Below are 12,773 nucleotides of genomic sequence, written 5' to 3'. Positions count from 1 at the left end.
GTTCGTCATCATGTGCATCTATAAGTACCAGGACACAGATACAAAGATGTAATCAGCCTGAAACCACTGCCTTACTAAAAGTGCTAAGCAAAGCTTTCAATTAAGCACTTTTTAAAATATACAGTAAAAAAAAACCTGCTTATCCTTTTTATTACTTATTCAGCATTTTGGCTGAATAAACAATCCTTGCTAAAACAAAAAAACCCCATCTTTTCAACCATTCAAGCCATTTTCTTTAGTATAAATTAGTCACAAACTCTCCTTAAGATGACTGTCATGGAGTACAATTTTAAGCACTTTTAAACTCTCTTATTATGATTAAAATAAATATGGTATACTAGATAGAACCTGCAAGTCACATACCAGCTAATCTAACTTACTTAGTTTACCTACCTTGATCAAAATTGACATTGTAATTTGTCAGACTTTACTCAGAAAGTTGCATAAAATAGCTAGTCTTACCTTGGCAGATTTTAACATCATCTCTCTCTTTCTTTCCAATTTCTCTTTCCTTCTCTGTTCCTAAAAAAACCAAACAAAAATCCAATCACCAACCAAAACAAACAAAAACCCCATATACCTTTACCTTTCAATAACATCCACAAGAGAACTACCCATTATAGAAGTGATAACAAGCAGATTATATTGGTAAGAGTTCTGTGTACTCTAAAGACTTTGTTTTTGCAACCTTATTAAAAACCTCTATTCTGACATAGCTTAAAATGATAAAAGCAAAACTCAGACAAGAAAGTGCAACTGCTCTGAACTGCTTGTCAGTGAATACTTTAAACACTTAAATACAGTAATTTAGAAAGACTCCAACAGAAATAGTCCTAACTGCAAACACCTTAGAGAACACATCTACTGAGCTAAGTTTTCCATGTATCCACCTCCCCTTTAACACCTACATAATATATATGAACAATTTCTACTTTGTTCATTGCAGAACAGAAAGCAATGTTAAGTAGCTTACAATGCCTTCAAGAAAGAAGTGCTTTCATGTCTTGAAGAATTTAAGATTTTTCATTCCTTCTACTATTTTCTACTTGCTGAAAGCAGAAGGACCCTGGAAAATGAGACAAAATACCTTGCTATTTACTAGACAGAGCAATACTTAGTACTGAAACATGCATGCTATCAATGCAGCAACTACAAAGTTGAGCTCACAGTTAAACTAGGGAAGTGTTTTAGAAAGGAGGTTTCTGCAGTTTGACAGTGTCACTTTTCCAAGAACATCGCTGCCCTGAATCTTTTCCTAAGAATCTCCCCCTCTCTTAAGTGTAAACTCTTACAAGCGTGTCCATACAGGTACAGTTAAGAAAGTAAAGATAAAGCTAGATATAAACTCAGCAGCCCATGGATTAAAAATGGAAAACACATGATTTTATAGAAGCTCATTTGGCAACAGCATGGCCTCAGATCACTGTAATTTATAAATTTGTTCAAAGGAGGCCTATGTTAGCATTGTTGAAGACAAGCCTCATGCTCAGCCTTCAGTACTTAACACAGACTGCACAACTTCCTATTTGCCAATTCTTTGCATCTTCTATCTTCCCTCCAGGTTTTCTAGCTCCCTTAAATATTATGAGTAAGAAATAAAATTTATTTTCTCTTCCTAGTACTCGGGCCAACAGAAGAACTGTAAAGATATCATGTATGATATGTAAAGAAATGTAAAGATATGCCACCTTTACACTGCAACTTTAAATTAAAATTCATGCTCTTTTCAGTCTCATTTATCTATTAATTTATAGAACAAATTCTGAAAAAAGCACCACTTCACCCCCTGGCAGTAGTTTCAGTAGATTTCCATGTTATTACTGTAATCTTTCCAGCACTTTTACTTCAATTCAAACAGCTGGATGGAAAAAAAAACCCAAACCACCACCAAAAACCAAACAGATGGCAGCCCATCTTAAGAATCCCCACCGTAGACAAGAATACACCTACCTCTAGTTGCTGCTGTTCCATTTTAGTTAGCAAGAATTTGGAATAGATGTTGCTTTTTTCAAGCAAATGTTGAAGCCTCTTATAGCGCATTTCACTTGACTCCCGGTCCCAAGAAGTGCAAGCCTGGCCAATAAAAAGAGATGTCAAGTATTTATAGATGCTTCAGAGCTAACACTTCTAATACTGTGAAGGGTTCTTCTACAGGATAAATATCGTTGTCTCTCTCACACACACATACACCCCTTCCTTTCCAGTCATTATAAATCTATGATTTGTGAGCGTATGGACCTGCATGTACCTATGAAGTACTGCAAGATGAAAGTAACTGAGCATTGCATTCACTTGCATATGTAAATAGAACTCTGCAACACACACTGCCAGTACAATACGCACAGGGCATTCAAGGGCTCAAAGGTGTCTCAATTCAAATCTGTAGATTTAGAGCAAAATGAAACTTAAATTTATTTACAGCCTGCAAAATTTGGGAGGAAAAAAAAAAACCTACCTAGCAAAATGCAGCAGTTTCCAAAGTATTAGCCAGGAATCCTCCATGTGCCATTTGCACAAAGGTACCGGTTTTCATTAGGAAGAAGCTATTCAGACAGCTACAAAACCATCATGCCTAATTTACAGAGGCCAAGTCAACACCCAATGTGAAGACGGTGGCTGCTGCTTGCTTTGGCTACAAAATCCCCACATGCTTTTGAAAGTCATTTCTGTTAGATTAGTCAAAGCCATGCACTTCAAGTTTGCAAATTACTCTTTAAAATTCAAAAAGCATTCATCCTTCCATATTCATCTAACATCCGCCTGTTAGACTGAGATATAAATTAGCATCTTCAAGAGAAAAAGGAGAAAGGTGAGATGCAGAGCTTCACAAGATTCTTATCTATGCCATTGCTTTCAGAAGAAACACTGGGGGAAGGGCACATTAAGACAGAAAGGTAATGGAGTCTTCTGAAACTAAACAGACTAACAGGCAGGGAAAAAGGGATATTAGCTGAATCATGGGACAAACTGTGTGACACAGCAGAGGGGGAGCGTGTTTCCCCCAGATATCACACCTTTATTTTTCACAAGTATTAATCCATTCTTATCAAGTAGCTCTCACTGTGTTCTAGGCAAGACCTATCTCCACAAGTTCTCTGGGGAAAGAGATTGCCTTCTTGTGATTATCCGTACAGTTTTTGCTCGCTTCCGCTCTCCCCAATCCAGGTTTTATCCTTCAGATGAAAAGCGCCTGAGCTCAGAAAGATCAACCCTTGATGGCAATGCCAAGAGACAATATAATCAAAACTAAACTACTTCATTCAGAAAGTTGCCATTGCTCACTTTTTACTGGAGTGAGCATGGCATCCTCCCATTAACTGGTCAGTCCGAAGGACTGCTCCCTTTGACCAGTGGGAGAACTTCATGGGGAAAAAAGAAAATTCAAAGAATACAAACAGCATTGAACTCTTATAATTTTTCCGCTTTGCCCTTTGACTCAAACCTTCAAGCCTCAAGAAAGTGGAGGTGTTTCCCTCTTTTTGACTGAAAAGGTAAAAAAACCCAAAATAATCTTTTTCATCACTACATTCTTATATATTTATGGAGTGGTATTTTGCCATCAGCCCACAGAGAGAACAAGTGACTCCTTTGCTGAACTGCTGTACAAATCACCTGGCAGGGGGTTCACCGAAGTGACAAGCATAAGAAACCCAGAAGCTTCAAGAACATCAACTGCCCCTAGATGCCAATAAGCCTAGGTTTAACGACATAACTAATTTCCCTTGGCCTGACTGGCTCCACATTGCATAGAAAAAGTGTGACAGAAGCATGCAGGACAATCAAGTGATACCCCTACTAGAAGGTTTCTGTGGATTCTCAAGAAACAGACAAAATTAAAAAGAAAACAACCAGCCCTATTCACATTATAGCATTGTTACAGAGGTAGTTGGTTGTGAAAGAAATACACCAAGTCCTTTTCTCAATACTTCCTGTGCAATGGGATAATTTGCTCTGCAAGGGTTTCCTCCTTACCCTCCAAAAGCATTGCCTCCAAATTTTCATTTTCAAGTCTGATCAAGGAATACCTGAAAAGAAGTTTGTATAGGCTCTGTCATGACTTACTGTTTGCAAGGAAAATGATTATGAAGCTTCTGGAATGATAAAGTATTATTTTCTAACTACAGCATCACAAAACGCTGCAGCCTGAAAGCGTACTTTTATAAATCACAACTTTCCTCAGTGAAAAGAGGAATTAAAATTAGTTCCTAGGCCTTCAAAATTGTATTTTTCATGTCCTTAGAACAATGCTTAAATTTTTAAGACAGGAAAAAAACCCACTGAAAATGATTTCTCGAGTATTATGAGTAATAGCATTAGTTAAGAATACAACTCCCACAAGAGCAAAACTGGAGTCATGCCTGAAATACAATACCTTATATAGCATTCTGCCACCTTGATAATTTTTATCAGCACACACCTAGAAGCATCATGTTTTCACGTTCTCTCCAAAAGATCGGTTAGTATCAACCAATGCTTAATATCAACCTATGAAAATTTTCACAGCAAGAGACATGAAATGTAGTAATGATTATGTCATTTTATGTTAGTGATGTATCATTTCCTTGAGGCAATCTATATTTCCTGCAACATAAGCAAACGGAAGTACACAAACCAAACATCAGCTCTCAGTAGTATTACAGGTACATTTCTCCTGGCAGCAATGCCAACTCAAGCAGCTCCCACTCCCCTCAATTTAGGGGTGCCCACACAACTGCATGCATAGAAGAGCAGGAGAGCAGACATGAGGAACGACTGGAATAAACCCATCCTTTTTGGCTAGGCATTTTAAGCTAAGCTGCTTCCTTGATACAGTAGCTCCACAAACTATAACTTTACCTGCTACTAAAAGAAAGGCTTAACTGTACTTATTTCTGGAAAGGATAAATGGGATTTAGAGAACTGTCCTGCTGAGGTCATCTACTCAGGTCGTCTGTTTGGTGCTTGTTTTTTGTTGTTTTTTTTTTTTTTAATAAATTAAGGAGGAAAAAGAAGAAAAGCAGCCAGATATATGCATACAGAAACTGCAAACAAAAAAGTCTTGCCTTTAATATTTCAAATAGAAATTCAAAAGATTGTGAACTTACTAGCCTTTCTGAAATTAGCTTTACTTTAAAGGCATGATATCTTAAGATTTTTAGGCTCGGAACAACAAAAGTAAAGAGGCAGTCTTCTCATTGCAAACTTAAATGCCTAACGTAAAAAAACAAACAAAAAAACAAAAACCACGCCAAAAACCCAAACAGCCTCCCGTGGATGATCAAAGGCGCTTGTGAATCACAGCCACCGCCTGAACTTTTAACAGCTTCTCCTCAGGCTTGTTTGTTTTGACACCAGAGGAGGTGTGCGACACGCGGCCCCGGCCCGCATACGGGCGGACGAACGGCCCCAGACAGACCCCACTGCCCGGGGGGGGGGGCGCCCCTCACCTTCTGCAGCATCTGCCGCTCCTTCTCCAGCCCCGCCGCCTCCAGCTGCTCCTCCTCCCTCAGCATGGCCGGTGTGATCACCGCCGCCTCCGCCTGCTCCCCCATCTCCGCGCCCAACGCTTCTGCAGTGACCGCACGGTTACTTCTGGCACCCCACCGCCGGTCCCCGGGCACCTCACCCCGGCCCCCACCACTCATGCCCTCACCGCTGCCCCCCAGGGCCTCACCCCGGGGCCCTCACCGCCCATGCCCTCACCGCCGCCCCTCGAGACCCCCAGGCCTTCATCCCCCCTGGGCCCTGACCACTCCCCCAGGGCCCTCACCCCCCGGCGCTGACCACCCCCGGGCCATGACCATCCCCCGGGGCCCTCACCGCCCCCCGGGCCTCACCGCCGCTGCTGGCCATATTCCAGGCCGGCACGGCGCGCGCCGGGGCCGTTGGGCGCGAGGCGGTACGGCACGAGCAGCCCTTCCCTACTAGCTCCCGCGCTCGCGGCCTCCCCGCGCGGGGCCCGCCCGCCTCGCGAGATCAAAAACCGCGCGCTAGCCAAGCCGCGCGAGAGGCGGCGGTGCTCCCGCGAGACTTCGCGCTCCGCCCACTACCGGGCCGGCCCGGGCGCCATCTTGGCTGCTGGTTACGCTGCCCGGCGTTCCGTTACACCGCCTGCTCCGCTGCAGAGGGCCCGGGGCTGCGTCCCTCCGCTCCAGTGAGCCCGTGCTTCGGGCCCTGAGGCGGGCGGCCCGATGCCCTGAAACTGCCGGGGCCCGGCCGCCTTGCTTCCCTCAGCCGGTGGGACCGGCACCCGCCCCTGCACCCCGGCAGGGAGCGGGGCTGCCGCAAGGGCCGGCCATCCCCCCGCGCAAGGAGCGCTCTGAAAAACTGCTTAAAAACGCGTAGGTGCGGTGCTTAGGGACGTGGTTTAGCGGTGGACCTGGCAATGCTGGGATATGCCAGGGGAGGTTTAGGTTGGATGGGCGGCCGAGCACTAGAACAGGCTGCCCGTGGGGGGGGTGCAGTCACCGGCCCTGGGGGTGGTTAAAAAACACCTGGATTTGGTGCTTAGGGACATGGTTTAGTGATGGAGTTGGTAGTGCTAGAGTAAGAGTTGGATCTGATGATCTTAAAGGCTTTTTCCAGCCCAAATGATTCTATGATTCCAAATGTTTAGTTCGACGCTTCTGATTGTGTCACGGGAGGGCAGAAGAGCCCCTAAAACCCAACCGGGAGCTGTCCTTCCCTTAACTGGTGGAAAACGCTCTTTCCCAAGACATTACCGTAAGTATTCAGAACACAAACACTTTAGCTTCACCTAAATAACACAAGCTGTCAGAATACTTTGGGCTTATCGCCTCACATCCATTAAAAAAAAATGCTGTGCTGGTAATTTCTTGCAGCTGACTGTCAAAGGGATCACTATTTGAAACTTGGCTCTCCACACACATTGGGACCAGAGCTCCTGGTTCTAAAAAGAGACCTGGGAAGGGAGAGAGGAGGAGCAAAGAAGCAGCAGCATAACAAGTCTGGTAATAACTGAAGCGGATAGCATTCTTCTCATTCCCAAAGCCTTAGAGACTTTCTGGATGCTGTAATGTGGTTTATGTAAAAGTGATTCTGCTTTGCAAGGTGTAGTTTGGAGGTGAACTCGAGATGGTTCTGCATAGATGCGAGGGAATGTTTGCAGTGAGGAATGTTATTAACCCCCTAATAAAGTTATTGGCATTGTGGCAATTGAATGCAGCCGTTTCCAAGCTTCTGATTCACTTGCAACTATTCTCAAGTGAATTCACATTGCAGTGAATAAACAAAGGAAACCTTTATTTTCTAAGGCACCTTTCGTTCTGTGAGACCTAAAGTGCTTTCCAAACTACACCGTTAGATTAATGGCCTGGATGACAACTGAAATGCATCCAAGCTGGAACATGGTGGTGGCTTAAGTGGCTCCCAACACCAGTTGCAGGCAGGAAGTAGGGATGAAGATGTAACTAGAACTTCAGGAGCACGTGGGGAAATGAAATTGCAAAGATTTTGGCTGGGATATAAATGTTAACACCTCCACTACTTTTAAAAAACACCATAAGGTCAGTCCTGCCCAGAAATCGTAAGAAGCAGAATTTATCTCTATTATCCAAAGAAAGTAAGCCTCTCGGTAAAATACATAATAGAATACAAATGTTCCATCTTACTTCTCTATCTGTACACGTAATTTTGTAATACCATTAAAGCCATTTTTAGAATTGGGAGGCAGTGAGACATACACCACCCTACCTCAGATTGTCACTTAAATCAGACAGTTTTGTCTCAGCCGTTTCCTGCTCTGCCCAGTACCTCGTCTGTAAGCTGTTTGGGGTGGGAAGGGATTTGCTGGTGGTTAGCAGAGCTGTGGCTCCCTGAGGATGGCTCAACATCACAATTGCCATTCATTTTTGCAGGGCGAGACTGCTGTTGTGTAGCAACCCTTACCCTGCCTCCCAGCACCAGGGCTGCACCACCCCAGCCCAGGACCCCCTGCAACAGGAGACTGGCTCTCTTAGCCTCTAGGGGAGCATTTGTCTTTGTGCAGAGCGTTTCTGCATTCAACTAGTCATAATTTAGGGCTGGAATATTATTTTCCCTGTTTATTGGTAAAAGTCATCAGAAATAAATGACAAACTAGTAATTAATTAGCCATCTCTTTGGTGGCATTCAGCTATCCAATACCTACAACGCTTGGTGCAGTGAAGGGCTTTGTAAAACACAACTTAAAAAAATATTCCAGGTAAATGCTACCAGATCAGTCATTTGTGGCTAGAGCCGGTTGGACACACATCATGGCCTGTCTTTAACATCCCACAGACAGAAAGACAGACACTTAGAAGGGGAATGTCCAAAAGATTCATGTCCAGTCCTGCATACAACGGCACTTACCGTGGCTTAGCACACATGAGTAAGGTGATGTGGACAAACATCCTCCTCCAGATCCAGCTATGGCTGTGGAATGAGTAAGTGCTGCTTGTCACTGCTCCTCTCCAAATATTCTCCAGACTGAGACTTCAGTAACTGGTGCCAAAGGTCTGAGGTAACAAGGGGAGTAAGGCAGTGTTTATGTAAATTGTTTGTGGGGTAGATCCTTAGGGGCTGGGAATAGGGCTATTTTCACCAGCAAAGGGTGTTAAACTGGCAGAGCTGGTAGCACCTTCCATAAGCGTAGCAGGATCCAGAAAATGATGTGTCTGCATGGCATCTCCACTCACTGCTTAGCCCAAGCAAAGAGGTTATAACACATAACTTATATCCAGAAGCAATTTATTATTTTTTTTACCTCAGTAGTTGGCAACTTGTTATTGCAGTGCAGAAAGTCACTAGTCCATCACCTTTAGTTTCAAAGTCCCTCACAACACACCTGGACAGTATAATGCAAGGTGTGGAGAAAGATGAACCCAGTGGCACAGAGAGGGCTGGGCGAAATTACAGTGCAAGAGAGCAGATAAGAGTGTAGAAAAATGCAGATTGTAAACAAAGACAGTTCTGTTCTTGGGTTGGCCAAGGGGCTGCTGCTAAGTCGCAGTAACCCTGGGCTGTCACCTTTGAGATTTACTTGTCACTGTGGTATGCAATACAAGAATGTGCATCATTTCATCGTGCTCCTTACCTGCGCAGGTTGCCCTACTAATTTACTACAAACTGTAAAAGTAGTTCCTTGTACTAATTACCCTGTCTGCTGAATGGCCAGAGAGGAAGCTGGGAGATAGCTTTCTCTAGATGAGAAAAGTGAGAGATACAGATTCAGGCTATTGTCTTTGTCTTATTCATGATATATGTACATGGCTTTCCTATTGCTGAGCAAATGAGAAAGTTTCCAAAGCACTGTGGCAGGTAGCAGTGGCATCCCTGAAGTTTGCTCGCTGATCTACAAATTTAGTTGTTTTTGGGTTTTTTCTGGGGGTTTAATTTGTTTGTTTGTTTGTTTTTGGTTTTTGCTTAAGAATCAACAACTGTTAAAACACAGCAGTAGCAGCCTCGGACACCCTGGTTGCTCTTCCTGATAATAACAACGCATACTTGCTCTGGCTAAAAGAAATACTGTAGCAAGATCCTCTTCTCTATCCACAAGAACAATCTTTAGGATGGTCAGAAATTGCAGATCGAGATCAGTGGACTGGCAAGTTTAAATCTCCTGCAACTTAAACATTCAGCTGCAAGACATGTAGGAAAAAAGCTCTGAAGGTATCTGGGGTCTGGGCAGGTGACCAGCATGCTATATATATGACAACGCTAGATGGCTGCACAGTCTCCAAGAAACTGCTGTTGCCTTGGTTTTAATTATGTAGCTTGTGTGCCTGAAATACGTAAGGCAGGATGTGTTGATCAGTGAAGCAGGAGCATGTTTGCCACCCCTTCTGTGTTAGTAAACGGCCAAGTTCTCCTCTGGCAGTCCGAGCTGCAGGGGGCCAGGGATAGCATTTGCTGGACTGAAACATCCCACCATTATTGCGAGAAAATCATGCTATGGTGCTGCGGCCTTCCTCCAGATTTGTTCTGTCTCTGTCAACAGGAGCTGAACCCCATGGTCAAGCAGCTCTTGAGACACCTGTTTCCAACCTGGCTGTTTGAGTAACCTGAAATCCCTGTATCTGCCAAGAAAAAGGTGGGGTGTGCAGAGGGAGGCAGAAACCTCCGTGGCCCTCTAGCTTTAATCAGCCACATTTGTTTGTTTACAAAGACATCTAAGTAACACCACCCACCATTCTGTACGTCAACACCCCAAGGTTTTTCGAGATACAGCTCTCAGTTTTCTAGCTCCTGCTGCAGCATGCAGCCCAGACAAGACAGACCAGGATTATGGTTGTCAGGGAAGAGAAGTGATAGCATGATGTTACACTTCAGCAGGTAAGCCGTTCGTTTGGGGGCCAGGATCCTTTCCTTAAAAAGCTGCTGCAAAAGTGATAAAAGCATCACCACATTAGTCTGACAGCTACAGTGAGCTCTCAGCCTGGCATTTGAATACACAGCTTTTATTCAGGCATTGCTTAAGGGGTCGTTTGTGTTTTTTTCACCATGATTAGGTCTGGATGTTACAGCACTTCTGCTTGTAACTGAGAACATGACATCTGCTAAGAAATGACAGTTTTATCCAGCTCATCACCTGGTTCAAATCTTTCAAGCATAAGTTCTGTCAGCAAAGTGTTTCCTGGCTTACATTCAGGTAACCGTAACAAAATCTTCTCCTGGTTTCTCTGCCCGTAACTGTTTGGCTCTTTGCGATCATTTGTGGCTGTGCATTCAGGCAGACACTAACTTCATGCATGATGAGAAACAGCACTTACCCTGATAACCTTCTGCTTCAAAACTGCAGGCTGCTCTCACTCAATGTGAATAGGTACTAGGATCGGAGCTTATGACTTCATTTCCAGGCACCCCAGGTAGGCAAGCTGGCTCCAGACCCTGGAAGTCATCCAGCCCCATTGGACAAAGCTCCCACGGTCCCTCAACCACCTCTTTGCTTGTGGCTGCAAGAAATGAAAATGTTACGGCTGAGGCAGAGAGGGAAAGCACAGAAATGCTGCTGTGCTGCAGCTTGCTACCTACCCAGCACTCCTGCCGATCTGATCGCCCCATGAAGACTGGGGGTCACAGCACGGCCGATTGCAGCCTGTGTCCCGCGGGGTGCTGGTGGTTCGCAGGCTGGGTCTAAAGGATGTGGCAAAGCTGATCACTGGGTGCAGCTCTGGACGTGCTGCACAGCAGAGGTGTGGGCTCTGAGTCCTTACCTACGTTTGAACATGCCAGCTCCCTGCTGCTCCTCACGGTCACACGTCCAACCAGGAATGATTACATTTTCGAGTGTCACATGAGACAATGACCTCTAAGTCATGCTAAAAGAAAACTCTTGTGAAATTTTTGCTGGCAGGCAAAGGGGGTACACAAACATCCATGAGCTCAATGTACCAGACATGCATGTTGAGATCTTACTACAGGCTGAGAGCACATGTATGTACAAGCAAACCCCAGAGCTGACATGCAAGAGAGGTCCAAGCACCAGGGTGTTCACAAAACTCTGTGCATGGGTAGTAAATTGGCTCCTTCTTTTGTGGCTTGTGATTGCTGTGATTCAGCCGCATCACCTGACAGTTGGTTTGCATGAGATGATCGTCTTGTCTTTTGGTAACACTGGGCTAGCTACAAGCATTATCACCCAGTAAATGTTCTTTACCCATTTAATTGTCATTACAAATATTAGGAAATGCTCCGTCATTAGCCAGACCCCGGTTTAACCCCAGCAGTAAGGAGGGCCAGATTCCCATGCACATCACCTTCTTCGAGGCCTCTTGAACCACAGCCATGGTGGAAAGGGACCTGTCTGTGCCATTAAGAACCTTTTCTCAGGGCTTAGTCAACACCTTTACCAGGCTTACATTGTCTTCAGGGGAATCTACTTTGCACATGGTTTGCCTGCAACTGCACTTACAAATGTGATTTGTTTATGTTTTGTTATACAGGACCCAAAATTCACTTGGTTCACAGCATGCAGACAGTAAAGGGAAGCTGCTATCTCTTTTGATATCCCATTCCTTCCAATTCCTCCATACTCAGTTTTTGAAGACTGAGGTCTTCCACGCTGCAAGAGCATATTGATCTCTGGCAACAGGCAGCCATAGTCATAGACCCAGAGTCTCCAGCTGCGTGTGCCAGAGCTCTGGGATCAGGCAGCCACAAACAGCTCCCTGCAACTGGGGTAGGGTGGAGAGCCCATGCCATAATACATGCCTTCAGCATATCTGCTGAGAAGCGAAACTCCCTTCCCTCACACTCACCGCAGCACAAAGGTATTTTGAATCCTACGAAAGGCATGCCAAAAAGCAAATTTCTTTCCAGCAGTAAAGAGAGTGAGGAATGCGTGTAGCTGGTCTGTTGGGCTCGAAGGGGGAGATGATGATTAATCACTAGCGAGGGAGGATGACTGTAGATGGCAAGTCAGCATCTCTGAGTATTTTGTTTTCCCTCCCCTCATCCCTTTCTCCTTTTAAAATGAATTTTAAGAGAGTATTTACATGCTTATCTGCATGCTTTGGCATCTTGTCTGAAGTCAGCAGGTCCCATCCTTTCTGCCAGCATTCAGAAAACGCTGGTCATGAAGACGAAGCCTTCCTTGAAGACCGGAGTAGCTGTAGATGAGGTCTTGGAGAGGGGCTGAGATGGCCAGTAAAACATCCAGGAGTAACTGGGGGGAATACCAGCCTCAGTGAACCCACTGAGTATTTTGCTGTGTCAGCACATACCCTCTCCTTGCCAAATTTCTATCAAAATTCCCAGGATTTCTCTCAAAATATTCTGCACCTCAAGAGTCTGCTCTTCATATTGAAAGCTTC

The 12,773-nt window shown here is 44.6% G+C and overlaps 1 protein-coding gene across 2 annotated transcripts in view; it reads right to left on the bottom strand.

Annotated features, from left to right (window-relative positions):
* The window catches only part of HELLS (helicase, lymphoid specific), a 30,937-nt gene extending 19,181 nt beyond the window's left edge, over positions 1-11,756 (bottom strand). Inside the window, exons 1-5 of one of the 2 annotated variants that reach the window (XM_055719637.1) lie at positions 11,175-11,756; positions 10,731-10,913; positions 8,332-8,477; positions 1,951-2,073; positions 463-522 (exon numbers count right to left, since the gene is read on the bottom strand). In XM_055719637.1, the coding sequence (XP_055575612.1) occupies positions 463-522; positions 1,951-2,040 (150 nt within the window). In that variant the 5' untranslated portion in view covers positions 2,041-2,073; positions 8,332-8,477; positions 10,731-10,913; positions 11,175-11,756. Of the gene's footprint in view, positions 1-462; positions 523-1,950; positions 2,074-5,426; positions 5,549-5,816; positions 5,970-8,331; positions 8,478-10,730; positions 10,914-11,174 lie in introns of those variants that run through there. The other variant, XM_027816906.2, reaches the window with a different exon arrangement.
* Positions 11,757-12,773: the final 1,017 nt, after the last annotated feature.

The sequence above is a fragment of the Falco cherrug genome, chromosome 9 (genome assembly GCF_023634085.1).
Source record: "Falco cherrug isolate bFalChe1 chromosome 9, bFalChe1.pri, whole genome shotgun sequence".
Lineage (NCBI taxonomy): Eukaryota > Metazoa > Chordata > Aves > Falconiformes > Falconidae > Falco > Falco cherrug.
Note: the sequence above shows the minus strand (reverse complement) of the source record. Positions and strands in the feature narration are given on the sequence as shown.